We start from the raw sequence: 27,625 nt of genomic DNA on the forward strand, positions 1-27,625 counted from the left end.
CATGGGGGACCCCAAGGCTCCATTCTGGTCCTCCTATCTCTATCTTCTTAGGGATCTGCTCCCATGGGTTCAATTTTTATCTCTCTGCAGATGACTCTCAAATCCATATATCTAGTCCCAATCTCTCTTATGAGCTTTAGTCTCAAATCTGGATGTCTCATTGGCCACTTTAACTCAATGGAACTCATTATCCTTTTCTCTAAACCTGCCCTTGCTCCAAACTCCTCTATTTCTGTGGAGGGTGCTACTATCCTTTCAATCACCAGCTTCACAATCTTCAAATCATTTTTGACTGTTAGCACTTCCTTCTCTGCCCCCCCCCCACCCCCATCCTATCAGTTGCCAAATCTTGTTGATTCTGTCTCCCGAACTTGTTCCTTTCTCTCTACTCAGTCTTTCATCTTCTCTCATCTGGAGTACTTACTGTATTAGCTTCTTAATTAATCTTTCAGTACAGTTCCACTCTTTTCCCTCTTCCAATCTGTCCACCATGGAACTGCCAAAAATAATATCCCTAGGACACAAGTCCAACTATATTACCCCATTTTATAGATGAGGAAACTGAGATTAATTGACTCACCCAGGGTCACACAGCTAGTTAGTGTCTTCAGGTGGATTTGATCTCAGGTCTTCCTAACTCTGGGTCCAACTCTCTGTCTACTGTGCCATCTAGCTGCCTGATAAAATATAGATTCCTCAGTCTGGCATGTAAAGCTCTCTACAATCTGGCTCCCTCCTATATTTCTAGACTTCTTTTATATTACTGTTCTTTGTGAACTTTACATTCCAGATCACTTGTTCTTTGAATGAATAAACGTTCTGCCCTTTACACAGATGGCCCTTCCCCTTTCCCCATACCTGGCATCCTCTCCCTATTTACCTATTCCTTGAAGAATCCCTAGCTTCCTTGTGGGCTCAGTTCAGATACCACCTCCTACTCTTTTGATCCCCCATTTGTTAGCATTCTCTCTATCCTCAATTATCTTTATTTACTTAACATCTGTATTCTCCAGTAGAATGTAAGGACTGAGAAAATGCCATTTTATCTACCAATTGAAATAGCTAATTACCTTGGAGAAAGCATCCATGTATAGACGGCCTTGCAGGGAAGAGGGAACCTTCAACCATGGCATGGGCGGTGGGCGGTGGGCGGTGGGGAGGGCTAGTATGGAGTATATTCTAGGCTTAGTGATGAACAATATGCCCTTTCCTTCGATTTATATGATGCTTTTTTGTTTGTCATGTTGCTGTGTACATCTGTACATCGCGTGCGCGCGCGCACACACACACACACACACAGAGGAGTGGGGGCTGAAGGCTTCCTGAGGTCAGGGGCTGAGACTCCACCATCAGTATGGGAGACATAAGAATTGTTTCTTTTCCACTCTATCTCCCACAGAATCCAGCACAAAGCTTTGCCTACAGCAATTACTCAGGACACGTTGTGGAAAAGAGCAGGAGGTAGACACTGACCTAATGTGTCTCAGAGGAAGCATGACAGGCGGTAATGGGGGCTGGCCAGCTTGCTCCCCTCAGAGCAGTGATTAAGTCGTTAGTGGGTGTGATTAAGAAGCCGTGAGCAGGGATGTGGAAAAGGCTTGTCTCATTAAAGACCTGTTGGCACCAAACTACCTCTTAACAAATGCCAATTGTGATGGTTAGGAGCAAAAGAAAAGGAGACAGAGTCTAAAAATCTTCCCCTGAGGGGTCCTCCACCTTAAACAAACCCAGCTAGCTTGCTCCTCTGAACTTCCACTCTCTGTATTTCCCTCATCTCCGGGTCTTTCTATCTCAAGGGTTGTTTGTCCTTTCTCTCCTCTCTCTCCTCTACTTCCTTGAGATGCCTTGGCCTTTTCTGCCTCCTCCTTATTCCTCCATCATCCTTGCCCACACACACTTCACCATTCCTGCCATTGTCCCCTCCCCATCCCTCCTCCAGCCATGGGCAGCATCCACAGAACTGTTCCTACCCATGATGTTGGTGTGTTTTTGAAGAAGACCAGAGTCAAGGGCATCTCTGTCAGGAAAGGGGTCAGAGAAGGTCTGAGGCTGCTGTGGGAGTATTTGTCAGAGGAAAAAGGCTCACTTCCCACTCAGGGGAAAGGAGGATCGGATTGGGAGGACTAAGATGGGGGTGGGAAGATTTTTCATTAGTGATTTGGCACTTTTGATCCTACCTATGGGAATCTGGACTAGGGAATTGAAGAAGGGAAAGGGGGAGAGAGGAATGCACTGTCCTTTGAGTTGGAGATTGGAGGCAGGGAGTATGTGAGGCACCTAATTACCTAATTACTTATCCTGGCCTGTGGAGGGGAGACACAAGCTAGGATCTGTGTTCTTTCTGGTAGCTAACAACATCTTTCTGTCCCTATTTTCCCATATCTCCATCTCTGCCTATTTCTCCATGCTCTCTCAATCATCCTCTCTTTCATAATCTTCTCCTGTATCCTCAAATTTCCATTTCTTCCCATATCTTCATCTCCCATTTTTCTCACCACTATCTCCATGTCTCCTATCCATCTCCCCATATTTCCTATCTCCCCAACTTCCTGTCTGTCTCCCAATATCTCCATCCCTCCTTGTCTCTACTCCTCCTTATATCTTCCTCTCTCCCATATTTCCATCTCTCTCAATCTCTGTCTCTCCTTCTTCCTGTATCTCCTCCCCCCACTTCCTTGTGCTTCTTCTCCATATATCTTTCTCCCTACCCATCTCCCTGTGCCATTCCTCCTCCCCATGTGTCCCTCTCTCTCATATCACTATCCCTCCCTATCTTGTATCTCCCCTCATCCCCATATCTCCTTCTCTCCCCTTATTTCTATCTTGTCCATCTCCCTGGGTCTCCCTTCCCCTCTCATCCTGTCTCCTCTCCTCATATTTCCATCTTGTCCATCTCCCTGGATCTTCCCTCCCTTCTCAGTGTCCCAAGGACACGTGTATCGATTCTGCACCAGTGAGGGCATTTGGCTACAGGACAAAAACTCCAGCATGCCCTGGAGGGATCTGTCAGAGTGTGAGAACAAGTCAGAAGAGGTAAGCTGGGCTGTGAACAGACTGGGGGAAGGGAAGGACAAGTGGATAATAACAGGAGAGGGGAACAGAGTGATCCACTTGTATGTGGGAAGGAAGCAGGACAAGACATCAGCCCGTGATGGAAGGCTCTGGGAAGACATGAGTTCACCTGGATCATCATCCATTCCCTACTTCCAGGTTCTGTGCATAGAATACATTCTGGGTCACTGGGGTGAGCTGTCCTGCTCCAGTAGGTACTCTCCCCCCTACTGGAGAGACCACTTGTAGTGTCCCTGGAACACGCAGACAACTGTCTTCCTCTGTCTCTCTCATCCCTTAAATCAAAAGCTCACTCTTGTGATCCAAGGGAGTAGGCAAGGAGTGGGGCCAAAGTTGTGGATGATTTCGGTCCCAGGTAGCCTCTATGGACCAGATAGATGTACCACAGCTAGAGAAGATCACTGTCATTCATGCTGGTCTGAGTGGGGAGGAGAATGGGATTAGAAGTAACAGCCCTGTCCCTGACCCTGCCCCTCCCCAAACCCCCGCCCACAACAGAGCCACCCTGAGGAGCAGCTTCTGTCTTTCACTATCATCTACACTGTGGGCTATGCACTCTCCTTCTCAGCCCTGGTCATCGCCACGGCCATCCTCCTTCGATTCAGGTAACTAATGGGAACTGGGCAGGAAAAGTGGTTGAGAGTCAGGAGGGGGAGAGTGGGGTGGGATCTTCTCTACTGCTGTAGAGAAGCCTGCCCCTGACTTTGCAAGGGAGTGTTATAGTAAGAAGCATGATGGGTTTGGAGTTAGAAGAGCTGGGTTTGAATCCCCTTTCTGGGCTTCAGTTCATCATTTATGATCTTGGGGGGGGGGGGCTGAGGATCCTTCTAGTTCTAATTCTCCAATCCTAAGGAACGCTTCTGGGAAGGTCCATCTTCTCTTCACCAGACTAAAATAAAATCAGTGAGCATTTATTGAGTGTCTATTATGCTAGAAAGGAGGCAGCTAGGTGGTTAAGTGGATAAAGTGTTCCACCCAGGGTCAGGAAGACCTGAGTTCAAATCTGGCCTCAGATGTTTACTAGCTGGCTGACCCTAGGCAAGTCACTTAACCTCTGTTTGCCTTAATCCAGTGGAGAAGTAAATGGCAAACCACTCCAGTATCTTTGTAAAGAAAATCCCAGATGGGATCATGAAGAGTAGGATATGACTGAAAATGACTGAACCACAAAAACAACATTAACACTAGGAATCTCATGTTAGGCTTCAAATAAGTAGATTTATTCTAACTCTCCCATTCCTGGTTTGTTTTTTTTTTAAGATTTCCATAATCTCTTAAAAATAACAAATAGTAGAAAGGTCACTAGAATTAAGTCCAGATTTAAGGAAGCCTAAATTGTCTTTTTGGCTTTACCACCAATTACCTATGTAATCCTAGGCAAGCCTTTGTCTGGGCCTCATCTGTAAAATGGAAGGGTTGAATAGCTGATCTTTCCATTTTCCACAGTCCATGTTTGATGATTCACTGAGATGACCTTCCTGGTGTTTATTAGCTCCCACAAGAAAGTCCTTCCCCAGGGTCAAGCCTCAACCCTTCCAGTTACCATTCTAATCTGTTGCCTGTGAATATAAACTAGTCTTTGAAAGATGGCTAGGATCTGTTTAAGTAAATGGAAAGAGAGGAAACCTCTCTAGGTGGGGAGAATAGCATGAGCCAATCAATGTAGTCAAGAATGTGCATGACATGGATGTGAGAGGGTGGCAAGGGAAGGGGAGAACTAGAAGACTTTATTCATGTTGGTCTTCAGATATTTTTTAAAGGCTTCGAATGCCAGATAGAACAGTTTGCAATTGACCTATAGGCAGTGGAGAGCAATGGGAGCTTTTAAGGTGATGAGGGCTTGGCCTAAGGGATAAAGGATTGTCTGGCTTTTCTTTGTATCTCTAGGACTTAACCCAGTGACTGGCACGCAGTAGGTGCTTCATATATGCTAGGTGACTAGTAGTAGGCAGGCAGCCTAGACCTAACCCATTACCAGTTCAGATGTTCTGCTCCTTTTGCTCCATTGAGGGGGGAAGGGAAGAGTCCCAATGGGGCTCAAAGAGGAGCTGCTTTGTATTCACTGGCTCAACTCCACATAGAAAGGGGGTATGTGTGTGTGTGTGTGTTTTGTGCGTATGTGTATGCATGTGTGGTAGAGAGGATAGAGTGTTGGAACTAGAGTCAGGAAGACCTGAGTTCAAATCCAATCATGGACAATAACTAGCTGGGTGACCCTAGGTAAGTCACTTAACCATTCTCTGTCTCAGTTTCCCCATTTGTAAAATGGGGATAATAATAGCACCTCCTCCCCCCATGGTTGTTGTGGGGATCAAATGAGATAGTGGTAAAGTATTTACCACAGTGTCTGACATGTAGTCATGCAGTAGTTGATACAGATAGATAGATAGATGTTAGCTGCTATTGCTGTTGTATGACTTTGTGTGTGTGCATGTGTGTGTATGCATGCATGTGCACACTTGGCCATGTGACTGTCTACAGGGGAGCTCTGACAGCTGATGCTGACCTGCCCTGGCACAGAAATGGTAGAAGGGGGTGGGGTGAGGTAAGACCAGCACATGGAGACTGTTGCTGGACAGTGGTGGGGCTGGGGGCCATGCTTTCCCCACAGACATCTGCACTGTACTCGGAACTACATCCACTTGAATCTGTTCATGTCCTTCATCCTCCGAGCTTTGTCCGTGTTCGTCAGGGATGCTGTGTTGAAGTGGATGTATGGTACAGCTACCCAACATCACCAGTGGGATGGCCTCCTCTCCTATCAGGTCTGTGGGTAGGGGTGGGTAGGGGTGTGTGGAAGTATATGGGGGTGTGGGTTTGAGGGGTGGTGGGGGTTCTGAAGTGTGAGGGGAAGATAGGGAGAGGAGAGAGCTGGGGAAAGAAGGTTAGGAAGGGAATAAACATTTATTAAGCACCTACTATGTGCTAGGCACTGTGCTTTATAAATATTATCTCATAATCCTCACACCAACCTGGGACATAGGTACTATGATGACCCCCATTTTACAGTGGAGGAAATTGAGGAAAACAGAGGTTAAGTGACTTGCCCAGGGTCACTTGGCTAGGAAGTATCTGAGGCTGGATTTGAATTCAGGTCTTCCTGACTCCAGGACCAAAGACAGACAGACAACTAAGTATTAGTAGTAGATGTTGTTTTGTCAATTAGTTGTGTCCAACTCTGTGACCCCACTTGGCGTTTTCTTAGCAAAGATACTGAAGTGGTTTGCCATTTCCTTTTCCAGCTTATTTCATGGATGACAAAACTAAGGTTAACAAAACAGGGTTAAATGACTTGCCGAGGGTCCTAGTGTCTGAGGCCAGATTTGAACTCAGGTCCTCCTGCCTCTAGGCCTATTTACTTTGCCACCTAGCTTCCCTAATCCTAGTAGTAGTAGTAGTACTAGAACTACTAGTGCTAGTAGTATTAGAACTACTAGTGCTAATGGCAGTAGTGATAAAGATGATGACGATAGGTCACGTTCATATAGCACTTTAAGGTTTACAAAATCCTTTCTATATCCATCAACGCTTACTGTGTAGCAGGCTCTGTGTTAGGTACTAGGAATACAGAGATAAAAATGAAATTTACTAGCTTTGTAACCCAAGGCAAGTCACTTCTTCTCCCTGTGTCTCAGTTTCCTCATTAATAAAATTAAGCACTTTGACTCAATCAATGGCTTCTTAGGTCCCTTCCTGAGTCTCTTATCATATGATACAGTGCCTGCCTCAAGAATCTTACATTCTATTGGGGAAAACAATATGTGCACATATAAATATATATAAAAAGTATACAAAATAACCACAAGGTCATTTTGATGGAGGGAAGGGAACAATAATTTACTAAGAAACTATGCTAATTATTTGATAATGCTAATGCTAATAATTTGATCAAAATAATTACTTGATAATAAATAATTTGATAGCTGATAATATTTGATAATCATTTGCTAATGAGATCAACGTTTAGGCAGGGAGACGACTAGCAGCTGAGGGGAGGGGTGATCAGAAAAGATCTGATGGTGGTGGGCTGCTACTGTGAGCGAAGTTTTTTAAAAAGTCATTTCACTTGATCCTCACCACTCTCCTGTAAGGTAGATGCTATTTTATCCCCATTTTACAGGTAAGAAAACCGAGGATCAAAGAAGCACATGACTTGTCCAGGGTCATACAGGTAGTGTCTGAGGCAAGATTCAAACCCAAGTCTTCTTAATTAGCAGTCTAGCATTCCATCCACTATCCCACCAGTTCCTAAACTTTTTGGTTTCAGGAACTTTTTACTAATTTAAAAATTACACAGGACCCCATAAAGGACTTTTGTTTATGGTGTAGGGGTGTGCTGAAGCGAAGTTCCAACTTGAACCAATTATGAAACTTTCAATGTGAGCATTTATACCTCAGAAATAGGTGTATACTACAAATCTGGGCAGCTCAGTGGTGCAATAGATAGAGTGCCAGACCTGAGTCAGGAAAAATTTCCCTTCCTGAGTTCAAATCTAGCCTCAGACACTTACTAGCTGTGTGACCCTGGGCAAGTCACTTAACTCTGTTTGCCTCAGTTTACTCATCTGTAAAATGAGCCGGAGAAGGAAATGGCAAACCACTCCAGTATTTCTGCCAAGAAAACCTCAAATGGGGTCACAGAGAGTTAGTCGTGATTGAAATGACTGGACAACAACAACAACAATTAATCAGGGCTTTATTTATTTATTGTGGTTGTTGTTGAAGATCTAGACTTAAGAAAGTGATGGAGAAAATATTAATTATGAATATTAAATTTAAAAATGTGTCATGGGTACTCCCCCCTCCTACAAGCCAGTAGTTAAATATTTATTAGCACACTCCTGGTTATCTCTATTGATATTGACTTTATTAAAAATGAGAAAATCTTAGTATTATTATAACAATAGTTTTGATTTTCTAAGTCCCCAGACCACACCTTGAGAAACCATTGCACTACATTATACTGCCTAATAATGAAAGTGAGTTCCATATACTGAGTCTAAGAAGATATGGGGAAAGTAAGAAATAAAGTCTTCACTTTCAGGGAGTTTCTAGTCTCATGAGTTCCTGGGTCAGGGGGCCTCCAAGATTATGGGGGAAATAGTCTTTGTCCTTAGCAAGCCTCCAATGTTAGGATGGGGGAGATTTTGTCCCTGCCCTCAGAGAACTTCCAGTCTTATGGAATGGCTTTCTCTGCCTTCAAGGAGCTTCTAGTCTTACGGGGTATATATAGTCCCTATGGTTTCCCTAGGGAACCTTCAGACTTGGTGGAAGAGGTGGGGGAAGGAAGATGTAGTTCTTGCCTTCCAGAAGCTCCAGGTATGATGGGAAAGACACAGATCCTGGCATAGGGGAGCTCCAGGTTTACTGCAGCAAAGACTTATTCAGCCATGAGTACTGATGTGGGTCTTGCCCTTCCACAGGAGTCCCTGAGCTGCCGCCTGGTGTTTATCATGATGCAGTACTGTGTGGCCGCCAACTACTACTGGCTTCTGGTAGAGGGCATCTACCTGTACACCCTGCTTGTGCTGTCTGTCTTCTCTGAACAGAGGGTCTTCAGACTCTACGTATTCATTGGCTGGGGTAAGGGGGTGCGTGGGGGAAGGAGGCTGGTGCCTAGGTCGCTCAGGGTTATCCCATAGCAAACTGCAGGTCCTCCCTGTGGGGACCTTGCTGCCAGGAGGTATGAGGCAGGAGACATATTAAGACAGTCATATTCCACCTGCCTCTTCCCACACAACTGGATCATGGGTCTTTAGGGCTTCATCCACCACCTCTACCCCCATCCAACAGACCTTCATGCCAAGAGTTGAGATGAAGCTGCAAAGATAAATGAAATAGTCCTCGTGCTGAGGAAGCTTACAGTTAGGAATAGGGTGATGGATGGTTGGCACATCCCTTTGGGGGCATAGTTACTGGGCTGAGAATTTAACAACTGGTATTTCTGCTGCATTTTGAGTTTTACAGAAGCCATTCCTTACAACAAACCAGTGAGGTCGGTAGCATAGTGATTTGAGGAGGCTGAATGGGGTAGAGGGGGACAGAGAAACAAACCCATGATTACAGTGGGAGGATCTCCCAGTGTGAAACTTCCCTTCACCAACTGAGATCTGTATGTGCTCTGCAATTTATAGATAAGAGAGTTGCCTGGGGCACAGGAAGTTTAAGTGACTTGCCCGGGGTCACACGGCCAGTATATGTTAAAGGCAGGACTTGAACCCTGGTCTTTCTGACCCTGAGGCCAGCTCTCTATCCACTATGGCACATTACCTCTCCATTGTAATTATTATCACCATTTTTATGGCTGAAGAGATTAAAGCCCAGAAATGTAAAGTGTCTAACCCACAGTCGTATGTGTGGGAGCTAGGACTTGTACTCACCTCTCCTGACTCTTAAGTTCCTTCATGCCAGCTCATGCCTGCTACCCCCACCCCATAGTCACATCCTTTTCAGAAGGTCCAGTCTCCACTTCCCCACTTCACTAGGTCTTCTTGGAAGAAGAGCCTTCATCTGGGGGACTCCCCAACCCCACTCGAGATCATAGTCCTCATCCAAGAATCCCTTCACCCCACAGGGAGGGGCCACCGTCTCTCCAGATCCATCTCTTAGCATCCAAATGGGTCAAAGGAATGGCCAATCCTGGGAGCTGGGAATAAGAAGAGGAAGTTTCTTTCTAGGATAGGGCACTGTGAGACCTTGGAATTGGCTAGTGTGTATGTTTTGGGGGAGGGGATCTCCTGAGAGAGTCTGAGGCCACAGGTGTGTTTATCTGTGCTTTGTTTCACCTGAGAAGGGTGGGAAGACTGGCTTAACTTCCCCCATCACCCAACAAAATCTGCTCTCCCTGCTGGGTCTTAGAACGGAAGCGGGGAGAATCAGACCGTGCAGAGATGGGCTTTCTTGGTTTCTGGTGGATGGGAAGGGAGGTCTGGGGAAATTCAAAGGGCTGAGGTAGCTGATGTGACAGGAGGCCTGAAGCAGAAGATTAGGGGATGGGGTGGGGTGGCTGGAAAGGAGCAATGAGTATGAAAGGAGCCCAGCTGGAAATGTTTTAGCCAAAAAAGTTTGCTGATCATTGTTGTGTCCTTTTTTTTGCTGGAACATTTCTGGTTGTGCTTCTGCCTTTCACCATGCAAAGACTCACCTGAGGGGAGTGGGGGGTGGGTCAGGTTGGGGGATTATGGGGGGTGGACAGGAAAGGGAGATAGGGTTTGAGAGCCTCCTAAAGCTAACTTGAGTTCTGGGTCTGGAATCAGGAAGACCTGAATTAAAATCCAATACTTTACTAGCTGTGTGGCCCTGGGCAAGTCACTTCACTTCTGTTTGCCTCAGTTTCCTCAAGTGTAAAATGGGGCTAATAATAGTAGTACCTACCTCACAGGGTTGTTGTGAGGATCAAATGAGATAATATTTGTAAAAGTGCTTAGCAGCCTACCTGGCATATAGTGGGTGCTTAATAAATGCTTATTCTTTTCCTTCCTTTAACTGAGAAAATTTTGTTGGTGACAACACTTGGAAAAAAAATATCCCATCCCTTTCCACTCCACCTCCCTATTGTCTTGTTTGTAACCTCAGCTCATCCTCCTCCCCCAGTCTGTCCCCTCTCTTCCTGTCTTCCCAATTACTGTCTGCAGTTCAGTCTCCCTGTGCTCCAGTCTCAGAGTGACATCAGACTCTCTCTCCCTTGCACCCCCACCACCCATCCATCAACTCCTCACCCTTCCTTCAAAAGAACAACAGTGCCCTGCAAAGAATACTGGATGATTTTCAGTCAGAAGAGCTGGGTTTTAGGATTGCTTCTGCTACTTACTGCCTGAGTGCTTAGCTTAGTGCCTGGCACACAGCAGATGCTTAATAAATGCTTGTTGTCTTGACTTGACGACCTGACTTGAGTGATCATGGGCCAATCATTTCCCCTCTCTGGGTCTCTGTCTTCTCACCCACAAAAAAAAAAAACCCTAAAAAAAACAGAGGAATGGATTATTAAGAGACTTTAACTTTTTTTGTGTCCTAGGCTGGGGTATGTGGGTAAACGTTTAACATCTAGCTCTCTGAGGGAGAGGGGAAAGTAGCACACAGGACATACTTTTAAGTTTGATCTGTATTACTAACATTTTCTCCATCACTTCCTTAAGTCTAGCTAATTAACAAAACAATAAAATCAAGTCCTCATTTGCAGCATTTGCTGATTTCAGAGGTGTAAATGCTCACACTGAAATTATAACAATTGCTTTCTTCAAGGGTTGGTTGGAGCTGGCTCCAGCACACCCTTGGTCCTGTACTTCTTTGGCAATCTGATGAAGGCTATGCACCCTTTCTCCAGATTAATGTTTTTAAATTCATAAAACTAAATACATAGGATTAACAAAGGAAAACAATTCTATTGAAACATAGCTATCAACCATTAAGAAAAAAGTTTACAGAATCCAAGTTAAGAACCCCCGGACGAGATAATATCTAAGGACTCCTCCAACTTTGTGTTTCTTAGATTGGCCTTTTCCTCCATGTACTTGCTACCATTATCTCTGCCCTGGACTGTTGTTAACAGTCTGGTTAACAGAACTGGCTTCCCAGCTTCCAGGCTCTCCTCACTCCAATCCTCTCTGCACAAAATGGACAGATTAATCTTCCACAAACATTGTGTCCACATGTCATTCCCTTGTCCAAAACCTCATGGCCCCGTTTCCACTTGCCATTCAAGGCCCTCTCAAACCTAGCACTATTTATCTAGGCTCATTTTTTGTTTCTGTCTGGATTCTGCTCCAGTGATTTGCTCATGGCTGCCTCTTTGTCCTGGAAGGGAACTCATCTGCCCAGGAAAACGCCTTAGATTGACCCTACCCGGCTCAAATCTCAGTATTATTTTGTATTACTTTAGCCTCCTTGGCGGTTTATTAGACCCTCAACATGTTCCTTTATAAGTTCTTATATGTGCCCGGTGAATTGACTACACCTCTTTGATTTCATCTAGAGCTGCCCAAGAGTAAGAACCCAATCTATCAAGCATTTGTTAAGCTCTACTGTGTGCAAAGCCACTGTGCTAGGTCCTGAGAATACAAAGACAAAAACAAAAACAAAAAATTTTTTTAAGTCCCTGCCTTCAGGGAGTTTACATTCTAAGGGGTGAAGGAAGGACCAGGATTATAACATGTGAACAGATAAGTCTATATATGATCATTTCAAGAAGAGGGAGGAAACACAAAAACTAAGAGGCTCAGGAAAGGTTTCTTATAGAGGTGGCCCATGAACTGAGGCTTGAAGTAAGCTAGGAGTTCTGAAAGGCAGAGGTAAAAAAGAAAGTGCATTCGAGGCAGGGGGCTCAGCCTATACAAAGGAACCAAGGTGGAAGATGGTGTGTACAAGGCACAAGTAGGTCAATTTGGCTGGAACATAGTGTTCATGAAGAGAAGTAATGGACTGTAAGCTTGGAAAGGCAAGCTGGAGCCAGATTGGAAAGAACTTTGTGTCTATTTTTTTAAAATGAACTAGAAAACATCAACAAACATAATAAAAAGAGGATTATTTAGAGACCATGAATATATTACATACAGCTTGTTTTAAGTACATATTAAATTTAACACTGTAGTACCCACACTACTCTGCTTTTTTGAATCCCATTCTGTGTATTTTTAAATATTTCACTAATCCTTCCTTTTTTCATTCCTTCCTTCCCTCCCTGTCTCCCTACTTTAATTCTTTTCCTTCCTTTCTTTTCCTTTTCCTTCCTTCCTTCTTTCCTTTCTCTTTCTTTGTTTCTTTGTTTCTTTGCTTCTTTGTTTCTTTGTTTCTTTCTTTCTTTCTTTCTTTTTCTTTCTTTCCTGCCTTCCTTCCTTCCATCATTATCCCTCCTCTTTCCCTCCACATTTCTTCCCTCATCCCTAAAAATTGAAAGTCCTCCTTTGTAACAAATAAGTATAGGCAATCAAAATAAGTTATGAAAGAATTTAAATGCTAAACTGAGGAATTTTTATTTTATTCTAGTCCAGGGATTTTTAAACTTTTTTATGTCATAGACTCCTTTGTGGAAATCTAGAGAAGCCTATGGATTCCTCAGAATAATGTTTTTAAATGCATAAAATACATAGGATTACAAAGGAAACCAAATATATTGAAATACTTTTTTTTTTAAGTTCATGAACCCTAGGTTAAGAATTCCTGTTTTGGGAGCAGCTAGGTGGCACAGTGGATAGAGTAGCAGCCCTGGAATCAGGAGGACTTGAGTTCAAATCTGGCCTTAGACCGGTAACATTCACTAGCTATGTGACTCAGGGCAAGTCACTTAACCCCAATTGCCTCACAAAAAAAAAAAATCCTGTTTTGAAGGCAGTAGGAGGGAGGCATGGAAGGTTCTTGAGGAGGGGAGTGACATGTTTAGATTTGTGCTTTAAGAAGATTATTTTAGCAGTTCTGTGGAGGATAAATTGGCAAGGAATAAGACTGAAAGCTGGATAAATTATTAAGAGATTATCCAGGGCTTGAAATAAAGAGGTTGCTATATGAGTAGAAACTAGAGGACAAATGCAAGAGATGTTGCATAGATTAACTCAAGAATACTTGGCAACTGATTGAATGTGGGGCACGGGGAGAGAGAAGAGTCAAGAAATGACTCTGAGATTGCAAACTGAGGTGCCTGGAAGGATGAAGGGGAAGTTTGGAAGAGGAACAAATGGGGAGGTGTTGGGGGTGGGTGGGGGGAAGATAATGAATTCCTCTTGGGGCATGCTGAGTTTCAGATACCCATAGGGCAACAATTGGAGATGCCCAACAGATGATATGAGAACAGAGCTTAGGAGAGAGAGGAGGCACGGATATATGGGTGTCATCTGCATAGAGATGATAATTGAACCCAAGGAAATTGAAAAAATCATCAAGAAAGAGAGTCTAAAGAAAATAGAGGAGGCCTCTAGGCAGAGCCTTTGTGAGAAGTAAGGGGGATGGGACATGGATGAGGATCCAGAGAACTGAGAAGGAGCTGCCAGAAAGAAAGAGACCCAGGAGAGAGTAATGTCGTGGAAAACTAGAGACGGCAAAATATCTCCGGAGAGAGGGGAAGTCACAGTGTCGAATGCAGCCGAGAGGTCAAGAAGGATGATGGCTGTGAAGAGATCTTCAGAATTAGCAATTAAGAGACCACTGGTGACCTCAGAGAGGGCAGCTTCAATTGAGTGAGGAGGTCAGAAGCTATCTGCAAGGTTGAGAAATAGGAGGGAGGGCAGGAAAGCTCATCAGCCTGGGAACTGCCACAGAGAAGGGAAATGACCATCCACCCCATCTCAGAATTATGGAAATGGAAGGAACCCAAGACAGCCACTTAGCCCAGGGGTCACAAGTTCAACATTTCAGATTTATTTGCAACTTTTCTGTTGACATTATTACCTAGGATTAGTACATCAGATTCACTATTTGCCTAAACAAAATAGAGCAAAACATAATATCAATTGTGGGTCTTTAAACAGCCTGGAATAAAGGGGGCTAGGTGTGTGAGTGTGAGTGTGTGTCTGTGTATGCAGATTTGAGATCTGTGATCTGGTATAAACGTATAGGAGCTTGAAAGGAAGACAGTATTTGGAGTCAGATAAGATGGGTTTGAGTCTTGACTCTTCTGTTATACTAGCTGTGAGATCTCAGGCAAATCCCTTAACCTCTCTGGGCCTGGAATTTTGCATCTATTAACATGAGAGGGTTGGCCAAAATGACCTGAGTTCTTTTCTGGCCCCTCATTTCACACATAAGGAAACTCAGGCCCAGAATGTTCAAGTGACTTTGCCAAGAATCACATAGCTAATGATTTAGTGACAGAGTTAGGGCATCACCCTACTATCTTGGTCTAGTGGTCTTTCTACTCAATCATCCTGCCCCTCAGCCTGACAGTTCTCCAAGTCCCAGGTCATGTCTCCTCAGGGCTCAGGATCCATTGAGGGAGAAAGCTGAGACCTCTCTAAATTTCTCCCTAATACCTCCCTCCCCATTTTTTCCTTCCCCCTTTTCTGCTTCAAGTCTACAGGTCTCTTAGACCTGGATTCCAAAAAAAGTCACCAAGGCACAATGGAAGGAGTCAGTTCAAATCCTGATTGTCTATATAACCTTGGGAAAGTTAATTAATCTTTCCAGGCCTCAGTTTCCTCATCTTTAAATGAGGGGGTTGGATTAGATGAATTCCAAAGTTCCTCCCCGCTGTTAATCTTTGATCCTATGATCCCTGCAGCCTGATCTGCTAGGAGTAGCCAGTAGTGTACAGGAGAGTGGACCCTTGGGACTCAGTTAAGATAAGCTAACCAATCTCCACCTGGCTGATGGCCAAGGCAAAACTCTCCTAAAAGTGAATGAGACAAACCACAGGGTATCTGTCCCTTCTGAGAAATAGCATCATCATTATCAGTGCCCTATCACCATGGAGACCAGAAGGCAGACAAAGGCAGTGGAGAGGGACCAGGTGAAGACAGAGAGACCAAGTGTCAAAGGGGCTTGATGGTGGATAGGAAGACTGGTTGGGAAACAAAACAAGGTCTCCTGATCTATCACATTTGAAGGAGAAAGTGGCTGTTCAACTGGAGGAGAGACAGCAAGGCTCCCTTCTCTCCCACACAATGTACCTCTAACCTGTGTAAATAACAGCTCTTTCTCCCTTTATCTCTGAGGTTTCTTCTCTCTTTCACCTCAAAAGAGAAGATATTCGAGAGATAGAGCCCAATGGAGACCCCAAATGGGCAGTCAACCTTGCAAAGTCAGGGCAGTTTGAGAAACTATAGGCTGCTGCTAAAGTTAAGGATTAAAAAAAATCATTGATATTTTTTGTTTTTAATCTCACCGTCATGTCTAAATCTATCTTTTCCTCCCCTTTCTTTTCCTCTCATCAGTAAACAATCCTGTGTAACGAGAGAGAGAGAGAGAGAGAGAGAGAGAGAGAGAGAGAGAGAGAGACAAAGGAAGAAGAAAAGGAAGAAGAAGAGAGGAAATTTTTTAAAATAAAACCTACTAACACAAAATCAAGTATATGCAGCATTCCATACCTGTACACCCCCAACTCTACAGAGAAGGGAAGAAGGTGCATTTCCTCATGGGTTCTTAAAGATCATGCTTGGTCGTTATCATTAGGCAGATTTCAGAAACTGAGGAATGTCAACAGAACCTACCAAAACCCAAAATCCCATGTTTAATTACTACCAAAGGCAGCTGTGTAGGTTGAAGCCAGAGTATGGTTTGGTAGCTTTGAGAGAGAACTAAAGTGCCAGAGAATCATAATTTTCCTGAATGAGTTTCATTTTCTTATTTCCAGTTGAAATCTTCCCCCCACTCCCCATTTATGGCCCCCCTCCCCCTAGCCTGGTTCCTCTGTTTTCTAAGTGAAAAAAAAAAAAAGATAAATACAGCAGAGAATTTGTAGTGCTTCCTAGTCAGGGCAGAGCTTTCTCTCTGTGTGTTTAAAAAAAATTAAAAATAAGAAAACAAAAGGCTTTGTTAAGAGGACTTTGCAAGTGCAAAGGTCACTAGGCCTGGTTGATAATAGCAACTGGATACCGAATCTCCCACTATCTATGCCTTCTCCTCTTCCCAAATCCTCAACCCCTTGGTCACCTGAATATCCATTTTTAGTAGACTGCCCTTCATCCAGAGTGAGATGGTAGTAGTGGGGAGCAGCGGGGTGGAGACAGAGGAGAAGAAAGTAGAAACCTTGGACATCTATTTTGTCCTAGACCTGGAAATGACTTTTGGAGCTCACCATATCTGTCCCCCAGTATTCAGGAAGAACTTTCTCTTAAAAGCAGGGGTAGAATAATAGAATGGGATAAAACTTTAGACTTGGAGTCAGGATACTCCAGCTCAAATCTTGGCTCAGGCTCAGTAGTTGTGTGACTTTGGACAAGGAACCTAATCACTCTGGGTCTCAGTTTTCTGCTCTGGAAAATGGGGATGATGATACCCTGCATACTTTGTAGGATTATAGCGACGAAAGTGTTTTATAAACATGAAAGTACTATAAAAGTATAAGTCCCCTATTTTAAAAAATATGATTTTTTCTTGGATCCTGGCCTGTGCATAAAGATGACCAGGAAAAGGGTTTTCTGATGGTGATGGTGGTAATAGTGATAACAATAGTGAAGGCCAAAGGGTCTCCTGTCTCAGACATATCCTCTGGCTTAAATAATTGAAGAAATATTCACCTATCCCAATATGATTAAATTTTTTTTGTTGTTCAGTCATTTCAGTTATGTCTGACTCTTCATGGCCCCATTTGGGGTTTTCTTCGCAAAGATACTAAAGTGTTTTGCCATTTCTTTTTCCAGATCATTTTATAGATAAGGAAACTGAGGCAGACAGAGGTTAAGTGACTTGGCCCAGGGTCACACAGGTAGTAAGTGTCTTAGACTGGATTTGAACTCAGGAAGATGAGTCTTCCTGATTCCAGGGCCAGTACTCTATCCACTGTACCACCTAGCTGTCCCTAAAAAATTATTTTACTGTCTAAATTAATTTATAGATTTAGGGCTAGACCAACTACCAAACTACCAGACTACTTTATGTCACTAGTCAAAATAGAAAATGAGACAGGACTTCTTATTTCACTGATATAGAGAATGCCTAGGAAGGAAATTCCCTCCATCAATGCATATTAGCATTAGAGCCTCAGAGAGTTGCCTAGAACAGTAAGAGATTATAGTGACTTAACTAGTGTGTCAGAGACAGGACCTAAAACCATGTCTTCATGGCTCCCTAGGTACTATGCTACAGCTGCCTTTTAACAGCTGGGTGGCACAGTAGATAGAACACTGGGCCTAAAGGATCCAGCCTCAGATACTTACTGGCTGTGTGACTTTGGTCAAGTCACTTAACCTCTGCCTCAGTTTCCTGAAATGAGGAGAGGAGCAGTGATAATAAGATCTACCTCCCAAGGTTGTTGTGATGATCAAATGAGATAATATTTGCAAAGCACTTGGCACAGTACCTGAAACATAGTAGGCACTTAACAAATGCTTGTTCCTTTCCCTTCAACTAGGCTAATAAATATGAACATATTTTAATATTATATTTTTATTGTCATGCAATGAATTATTACATATATATTAAATGTTAAATATTATTATAAATATTAAACAAATAAAAGAAATATCCCCAGAAGGAAATGTCATAAAGACATATACAGACATGTATCCATGCCTGCACACCTAAATATACATCCTCACCTTTCCTGAAAACAGACAGCAGAGAGAAACAGAGTCTCACAGAGAAAGATAGAGACAGACGAGGTTCAGAGAAAGAGACATCAATACATAAACATAATCAGAAAGACTCACAAAGATACAGTGCTAGAGAGAGATGTGTAAGTACAGACATCCCTAAGTCTCAGCCCTAACTTATAATGAAGTCCCCAGCTGGAAGTCTAATGATTGGTGGATAAATAGATAGCTATAGATATATTGATATATATGGCTAGATATCCTATATTTAATATACAATATGTGTATATGTGTATGTATACTTCCATATCTATAGCTATATATCACCAGACTCCAAGATGGGGATATGGATATATGTGTGTTTGTATATATATGTGTGTGTGTGTATATATGATATATATGATATATACACATATACATATATAACATGTATGTATGTATGCAGGTATATGTATACATACGTGTATGTATATCTAGATGGATATGTATATATGTGTCTATACATATATATGTGTATATATATATATTATATATATGAAGAGAGAGAGAGAGAGAGAGAGAGTCTTCATTTGGTATAGATTAACTGGCCCCTGAGATTTAGTGAGTCTCTGATCATCCTTTTGCCTAACACAGTGGATGATGTGTGATGTGTGGGGAGTGAGCAGCGATGGGGCAAGACTTGGGATCTTCTGAGCTCCAATCCTTGTTCACCAACTGCCTTTTGAACATTTCCATCTGGATATTCCTTAAGTATCTCAACACGTCCAAAACAGGATTCATTATCTTCCAACCCAAACCTTCCCTCCTCTAAAATTCTCTTTTCTGTTGACAGCATCACTATTCTCCGTCAAGCAGGTTCACAATTTTGAGGTCTTCTACTTTTCATTCTCCCCTAAGCCCCATATCCAATCAATTGCTTTGTTATTGTTCAGTTATTTGAGTTATGTCCAACTCTTTGTGACCCCATTTGGGGTTTTCTTGGAAAAGATACTGGAGTGGTTCTGCTATTTCCTTCTCCAGTTCATTTGACAAATGAGGAAACTGAAGCAAATAGGGTTAAGTGACTTGCCCAGGGTCATACTGCTAGTACGTGTCTGAGGCTGAATTTGAACTTGGGTCTTCCTGACTCCAGGCCTGGCACTCGATCCAGCACACCACGTAGCTGCCATAAATTCATATGCAATCAATTGCTAGATCATTTCAATTCTCCCATCCCTCTCACATTGCATCCCCTTCTTTCTACTCAAAGGACCACCTCCCCTATTTCTCAGGCCCTTAGCTAGGCTAATGTAATAACCTCCTCACTGGTCTTCCGGCTTCCCATCTCTCCCCTGTCCAATCCATTTTCCACACAGCTGCCAAAATCACTATCCCAAAGCAGTCTGATCATGCCACTGCCTTTACTCTAGAATCTTTAGTGTCTCCCACTGAAGCCCCACCTACCTTTATAGTTTTATTTCACCTTACTCCAGACAAACCTACTTGTGGTTGCTGGAACTCTTCACTCCACCACTCCACCTCTGTTCCTGTGCACAGACTGTCCTCCCCTGCCTACAGTGCACTCCACCTCACCTTTACCTTAGAATTCTTACCTTCCTGCAAGACTCAGTTCAAGTGCCTTCTCCTCCATAAACCCCTGAATCATAGCTGCTTCCTCAACTTATCTTTTATTTATGTTCATAGGCATGACAGGCATGCATATAGGGTGTGCCAAGGGCACCTAGGCACACCCTAATGTCTCAAAGAATTGGTTTATCTTGTATCTCATTTTTAAAGTTTAATTAATTGTTTTAATTAAGTTTAATTAATTGTTAAATTTAATTAAAGTTTAATTGTTTTAAATTAAGTTTAACTTGTTTAATGAATGAAAAATGTCCTTGATGATTGAGTATTCAATAAATGTTTGCCTTAAAAAACAAAACATAAGGGGCAGCTAGGTGGCACAGTGGATATAGTATTGGCCCTGGAGTCAGGAGGACCTGAGTTCAAATCCAGCCTCAGACAAGTAACACTCACTACCTGTGTGACTCTGGACAAGTCACTTAACCCCAATTGCCTCATATTAAAAAAAACAAAAAGAAAACATATAATGAAATTCTCTGGCTGTATACTCTGATGAAAATGTGCTGTAGGGACCTATATTTAACTCATCTGTTTTATGCATTTTATTTCTCCCCACCATCCTTGAATACAAGCTCCTTGAGGGCAGAGACCTTTTCCTTTTTCCTTTCTATCTTTAGCACCTTGCACAGTGTACTGTACGTAGTAGGTATTTAGTAAATGCTTTTTTTAAAAAAAATTGTATTTATAAAGCACCTACTATGTGTCAGGATCTGTACTAAGTGCCAGGGATAAAAAAAAAAGGCAAAAGACTGTCCCTGTCCTCAAGGAGCTTATAGTCTAATGGTTGTTAGATTGGATGGAATCCAAAGGATGTCAGGAGGTGAGCTCATTAGGACCTTCTCCTTGCCCTCTACTCCTCCCACCCCCACCTTGTCCATGTATATTTCTGTTTCATATCTCCGTCTACTGTTGGTCTATACTGAATACATGAGAGCCAGACTTGTTTCTGTGTCATTTGATGGAGGTCCTCCCAGGTTAATGAGAATGATGATGGTGATGACCAGGATGAATACGATCCTGTGGTGAGATCAACAGGACTGAAGCCTCTGAGTCTAAGCCCCAACTTCCTGACAATAATGGGAATTTGGATACATGGCTGAAGGCCATTGAGTGGGAGGTCCACATAAGACTGATTCTTAACCTTTTTTGTCTCAGTCCCCTTTGGCAGTCTGGTGGAGTCAGAATCTTGTTTTTAAATGCATAAAGTAAGATACATAGGATTGTAAAGGAAGCCAATTATATTGAAATATAGTTGTATTTCTGTATGTGTATATATATATGCCTATATACATGCATATGTATGTATATATAAATTTTATATATACATATGTGTGTTTATATATAATATATACATTATATATAAACCAAGTTCATGAGCCCCAGGCTAAGAACCCCAGGGTGGGGAGAGCTAACATAGGGGCTCACTTCCTTGCCAGTCTCCTCCTCTGCCCCCCATTTTTCACTCGGTGATAACATGACCTGAAAGGTGGTCAGAATTCCCTCTTGGTAAACAGTCTGTGCCCTCTTGCCTGCCGGGTACCACCAGGCTGGATGTCTCCACAGTCAGCCTCTCTCTCTTTCTCTCTGTCTTTTCCCCCAGGTGTTCCCCTGCTGTTTGTCATTCCCTGGGGCATCGTGAAGTACCTGTACGAGGATGAGGGGTGGGTGCCTTGCTCAGACACTGGTAGTTGGGTTTCCTTGAGGGGTTCTGGGGGCTGGTGAGGAGAGCTGGGCTTAGGGTCGGGAGACCCAGTCCCAAGGGGTCTTAGGTCTGGCTGTGTGACTTCTATCTGTGGGGAGGTAGGGAGGAGCCAGAAGTGTATACTATGACCGCATCCCAGGGGAGCCCACTCCCCAGTTCTTGTTACTGTAGGACACTTTTATAGGTCCTGGGGACTGGGACTCCATAAAGGTGTTTGTTTGGAGAATCAGCATCCCTGTTTGTACCTACCTGGCCGTGCTTTGCATGTGCTGTGTGGGTATGCCTGTCTCTCCTTATTTGTATGTGGCTGTGATCTTTGTCAGTGGGTCACTGTGTGTATCATACATATGTATGTGCATGTATGAATCCCTCCTCTCCCCAGATGCTGGAACAGAAACACTAACATGAACTATTGGCTGATTATCCGGCTGCCTATTATCACGGCCATAGGAGTGAGTGACCTTGGGGAGGTGAACCCAAATGGAGGGAGGGAATTTATGGAAGGCTCTAGTAGGAGATGGGGTGGGGGCTGAGGGGAGAGCCAGGGGTTGTTATGAATAGAAAAAGGAGAGGGGAAAGAGGAAAGAAAAAGTACATTGCTATAAGAGTGATGTTTTTGCACAACCTCCCCTCTCTATTCCACAGCTGAATTTCCTCATCTTTATCAGAGTTATCTGTATCATCATCTCCAAACTAAAGGCCAATTTGATGTGCAAGACAGACACCAAGTGCAGGTAATAGACAAGTTACTCAAAGGGCAGATCCTCATTCTGAAGAGGGTGGGGGTTTTGGGGTGCTTCTAGATGCACAGAGGCACCCCAAGATCGCAGGAAAAAGCCCAAATCGTGGCATGAATCTGCCTGAATGAATTCAACTCAGATCTTCTTCCAGCCAGAGAAAAAGTTTATTAAAATTAAGCATATAGGCCAGACTCCAAAGGAACCCAAACATCAGTGATCTAAATGGGGTTTAAGATGGTCAGGTGACAGAGGAGCAGTGTGAGGCAGTCTAGAGTCGGGGCTGGGGTGGATAGGCCACCTGACGCTGGTGAGGAGAGGCGGGCATGAGGGGTCTCAGCTTCTAAGCTTGAGAATAACTCAGCATCAGAATGGGGGAAAGGTGAGTCTTAAGTACAGACCAGGGGAGGGGCTATGAAGTTTGGAGTGACAGGAGGAGGGGCCCAAGGAGTGGCCAAGCATTTTGGGGTGAGGGGAGGAGGGGTCTAGGGAGATCTGGATGGGGGTGGCCAGCAAGCTGGAGCCACTGCACTGGTGCCTGGCTAGGATTAAGGGTGGGAATGGCCAGGAAGGCAAAACAATGGGAAAGCCAGTTGATGGGGGAGGTGGACCATTTGGAAAAGGGTCCAGGTGAGAATTTCCATTTGGAGTGTCTGAGTGATTAGAACAGACAATGAGAATAGATAATGAAGGGGCTGAAAGGGGAAGTTTGCTTTCAAAGGGCTTTTAAAGGGAAATAAGGCAGTTTCTAAAACTTTAAGGGTTTCCTGGGACCAGTAAACAAAACTGAAGCCAGGTTCTTTTTAGGGGCCGGGGAGGAAAGATGTCAAAGAGAGATAAGTGAGTCTAAAAGTTTTAAGGTTTTTCTAGTAATTGTGGGTAAACCTCTTCAATTCTATTCTGTATTCTGTAACCTTGATGTGTTTGCTGCTTAGTGTTGGTCAGGTATATATGTACCTGTTTCCCCCAAATTAAAGTCATAGAACTGGAAGAGAAAATGACAGTTGATTCCCAGTTATCTGTGGCCATAAGATCAATGAGAAATGGATAACTGAGATTCATGGATACTCCCCGGCACATCAAATTTTTTGACAAGCTTCAATATCTCTACCAGCTCTTACAGGGTGATTTGGGAGCACTGACTTCCCTTCTGGCATCTATGATGCTAAGCTGGAGAACTCAGGTACACATACATGACACAAAGCAGCAAACAAGTGAGGTGTAGTGCAGTGTGCAAGAGTGATGAACTCAGTGCTGTGGGGTGGGAAGAGCAGGAATTATCATTAGGTGCTAGTGAATCAGGGAAGAGAAGGGATTTTGAGTTGGGTTAACCCAGAACTAGTAACAGAGTCAGAAATGGAACCCAAGGTCCCTTCTCCATAGGTACTGTATCCTAGAATGTCAGACATGAAGGGGACCTTAGAAATTGTCTCTGGTTCAATTCCCTTATTATATAGGTGAGGAAGCTTGAGGACCAGAGTGAGAAAGTGAGTGACCCAAAGTCACGCAGGTAGTAGGTAGCAGAGTCTGCTTTCCCCTTTCCTGGCTTCCCAGCCAAGTTCCCCAGCAGCTCATAGATGCCTCTTTCTGACCCCCAGGCTGGCCAAATCAACCCTGACCCTCATTCCTCTGCTGGGGACCCAAGAGATTATCTTTGCCTTTGTGATTGATGAGCACGCCCGAGGGACCCTTCGTTACATCAAACTCTTCTGTGAAATCTCCTTCGCATCCTTCCAGGTAACATCAAATAGTAACAGGGATTGGTAAAGGAGCTAGAAACATCCACATTTAGCTTCTTATGCCCATCAAAAGCCTCTCCTATCTGGTGCATCATTTGACCCTCACACCTACCCTGGGAATCAAAAGCAAGGCAAGTATTCTTATTATCCCCGCAGTATAGATGAGGAAACTGAGTTCTAAAGATCTCTGTTTCCAGGACAGGGTGTGGGGTTGCAATGTTCCAGGGTTGGGAGAGAAACAGAATATTTGAGGCAGCAGGGGTTCTGAGGACTCCCCAGACTTGATCTATGGAGCCTTAGCTTCCTGACAACAATATTTGGTTTCAGGGGCTGATGGTGGCCATCTTGTACTGCTTTGTTAACAATGAGGTAAGGAGTGGGGAATCTCAATGGGGGAGGTGAGGGAAGGGGGAAGTATAAAGGGCTGGGAGAGGCTATTACCTTGACTGGTCCTTTAGGGGCACTGGACAGAGAATAGGAGGGTAGCTAGATTTTCCAACCTACCTATGTGCCCCATTCATAATCCAACTCTCCAGCTTCTTCCCACAGAGTACCTACTTTGTAAGGAATCTGAATGTTTTTGATCCCAGAGATATATTCCCCCTCTCCCATGCCACCTATGCCCTTTACCACTCACCTATGTTTTGCACTTGTCCAATGTAACTTTAGGAAGATAGCCTCGTTTGAATGGCAATTTTAACCCAAGCATAATTAGAGAAGTCTGCCTATTACTAAGAGATCATAAAATGAATGTCAAAGCTACAAAGAAATTAATTGATTAATTAACCAATTAGTGAATTCAGTAAACATTTATGGAGCCATGCACTATGTAGAGGAAAATACAAAGTTCCCACCCTCAAAGACTAACCAGTGTAGTAGGGAAGATTTGTGTACTACATAGAGTACAAGAGAGAGCTAAAAAATGCTATGAGAGCACATAGAAGAAAAAGATCAATCCTTGGCTAGCCAGGGCAGCAGGGAAGGCTGCTTCGAGAAGGTGGCATTGCAATTGAATCTTAAATACTGAATAGGAGTTCAGCAAGTAGTGAAGACATTACCAGCATAAGGAAGGGCTTGAGCACATACTAGGAAAGCACAGGGCATTCTAAAGGGTTCACTTTCTAGGTAGCTGGAAAAATAGGTCTGGAGGACATGGATGGAGTTGTAGATTTGGGAGTCACAAGTGTCGAGGGGATAATGGAATCTATGTGAGTGGATAGAATCAAAGAGAGCTCAGAGAGAAGACCAGGAATAAGACAGCTTAAATTTAGAGGGCAGAAAAAGGGAGCAGAGTCAGCAAAGGAGACACAACCAGTGATCAAAGGAATAAAAGGACAGCCGGGAATGGACAGCAGTACAGACACCAAGAGACAAGAGAATCTCAAGGAGGGCAGGGTTGTCAGAAGTGTCCGATGCTTCAAAGAGTGCTAAGGAAAATAAAGACTGAGAAAGGCCATTGAATCAAGCAATTAGCCTTCATGACCTTGAAAAGAACAGACCCAGTAAAGCATGGGCTTGTTGTTAAGTCATTTTCAGTCACGTCTAAATCTCCACGATCCCATTTGGGGTTTTCTTGGCAAAGATGCTGGATTGGTTTGCCATTTTCTCCTCCAGCTCATTTGACATATGAGGAAACTGAAGCAACTGGGGTTAAGTGACTTGCCCAGGGTAACACAGCTAGTAAGTATCTGAGGTCAGATTTGAACTCAGATCTTCCTGACTCCAGGCCAGCACTCTATCCATTGCACCACCTAGCTTCCCTAAAGCATGGGGAATGGAGGCCAAATTCTAAGTACTGAGGAGTGACTGAGTAGTAAGAGAAGAGATTATAATCTTTAAAGAATTTTGGCAATTAAAAAAAGTTAAGACATGGGAAAATAGCTTGAATGGGGTAATGGAGAAAAGACGTTTCTATTTATTTTTCAAGATAAGACAGACTTGAGTATGTTTGTAGGCAGATGAAAAGGAACCAGGAAAGAGGGAACAGCTTTAAAATCTATGAGACAGCATGCCTGAACTTTGTCTTTGCATCTCCCTCGGCACAGTGCAAGACTCCATCAATGTTGGCTGAATTCACTAATTAGCCATGACCTGGAGGAAGCAGGAGATGGGCTCAAGGCCACAGGTGGAAGGGTTAATCTTGATCAGCAGGATGACCACTTTTTCCTCTAGAGATTGGAGGGGAGGAGGAGAGGGTAGCCGCAGCACTTGAGAAGGGGCTGATAAACTGAGAGCTGTTGAGGAAGCTCATGTCAGAGGGACCTCTGAAAAACAGAAATCAAAGTCATCTGCTTTGACTGCATCTGTTTTTGAAGATTTTGAGTAAGGTTGGGAGCTCAGGAAGACAGGTTTGGTAGGTTTGCTGTAGGGGATGTGATGGGAAGTCAATAAGAGGTGAATGAAAAAGTTGCCAGGTAGCAGCAAGGGCTTATGTCCTGAAGGTTTGCTATTTTTGTGGTTCAGTTGTGTCCAACTCTTCACAACCCCATGGGAGCAAAAGTCTGTGGAGTCTGTCTGGAGAGTTTTCCTGATGAAGATACTAGAGTGGTTTGCCGTTTCCTTCTTTGGTTTTATGCAGACAGGGTCTTAGATGACTTGCCCAGGGTCACATAGCTAGTAAGTATCTGAGACCAGATGTGAACTCTGGTCTTTCTGACTCCAGATCCAGAGCTCTTATCCACTGCACCACTTAGCTGCCCCAAGGGTCACTATACCAAAATGGCATGTGTAAGATCTGGCCCCCCTTACAAGGGAGGAAAATGCAGCTTCTTCATTTGCTGATAGCCCTTAGGGTGGAGGTGTGCATGGCAGTGGGAAGGTGGGGAGGGGCTGATGTTCAAGCCCCCTCCCCTCCAGAGACTAACTAGTGACCTAGTACATCTGAGTCATCACCTGGGAGAGTGCCAGAGCCAGGTGTTAACAAGGACAATGAAAATCAATTCAAGGATTGTTTTCTCCCAGGCTTTGGAGAGGCAAAACAATGAGGGATAGAGACTATGATGATTCATTCAGTTTGGCCTTGGAGAAATGGGGTCTCTGACCACTTCATCCCAAGGACTGGGGTTGGGAGGCGGGAGGGTGTTTAGTGTGGAAAATGCCTTTGTTCACTCTTTCTCTACCTTGGGGAAAACTGCCTAACTGGAAAAAATAAGGTGCTGGTGAGAGAGAAGAAAGGAATAGGAAAAGAGCTCCACCATGTCAGACACATCTAAAAAGCCCAGGGGTTGGAGGAGGGGAGGAAGTGTGACTTTCCCAGGACCAGCCGGACTGGGTTAGCAGGAGACCAGGCCATGAACAGTTCTCAGTCCCTCCCCTCACCTCATGCTTCCCTACCACTCGGTGACAAAGGGCTAAGTCAGGCTTCCCTCCTAGGTGACCTCCAGGTCAACTGTCCCAAAGCCCACAGGTGAGGACAGAGATAAAGCTGCTCCAGAGTACCTGGGACTCCTCTTCCACTGTGAGGGATTTTCTCCCAGCACCCAATGCTTCTTTTTCACTCTCCAGCCCATGTGAATCTCATTTAAGATTTTGATGCAAAGCTGGGCAGGCACAAGCCAGTTCCTTAGGCTGTGCCTC

General features: G+C 43.8%; 1 protein-coding gene across 1 annotated transcript in view; it reads left to right on the forward strand.

The window, feature by feature from the left end:
- Positions 1–2,920: 2,920 nt before the first annotated feature.
- LOC114040387 (glucagon-like peptide 1 receptor) overlaps positions 2,921–27,625 on the forward strand; it is a gene marked incomplete at its 5' end in the record, with an annotated part of 30,580 nt that continues 5,875 nt past the window's right edge. Inside the window, 9 exons of the mRNA XM_027858481.1 lie at positions 2,921–3,033; positions 3,571–3,677; positions 5,684–5,837; positions 8,496–8,655; positions 21,472–21,532; positions 21,956–22,025; positions 22,219–22,307; positions 23,909–24,047; positions 24,377–24,418. Of these exons, the coding sequence (XP_027714282.1) occupies positions 2,921–3,033; positions 3,571–3,677; positions 5,684–5,837; positions 8,496–8,655; positions 21,472–21,532; positions 21,956–22,025; positions 22,219–22,307; positions 23,909–24,047; positions 24,377–24,418 (935 nt within the window). The remainder of the gene's footprint in view (positions 3,034–3,570; positions 3,678–5,683; positions 5,838–8,495; positions 8,656–21,471; positions 21,533–21,955; positions 22,026–22,218; positions 22,308–23,908; positions 24,048–24,376; positions 24,419–27,625) is intronic.

The sequence above is a fragment of the Vombatus ursinus genome, unplaced genomic scaffold (assembly GCF_900497805.2).
Source record: "Vombatus ursinus unplaced genomic scaffold, bare-nosed wombat genome assembly UNPS02013051.1, whole genome shotgun sequence".
In the NCBI taxonomy this organism is placed as follows: Eukaryota; Metazoa; Chordata; class Mammalia; order Diprotodontia; family Vombatidae; genus Vombatus; species Vombatus ursinus.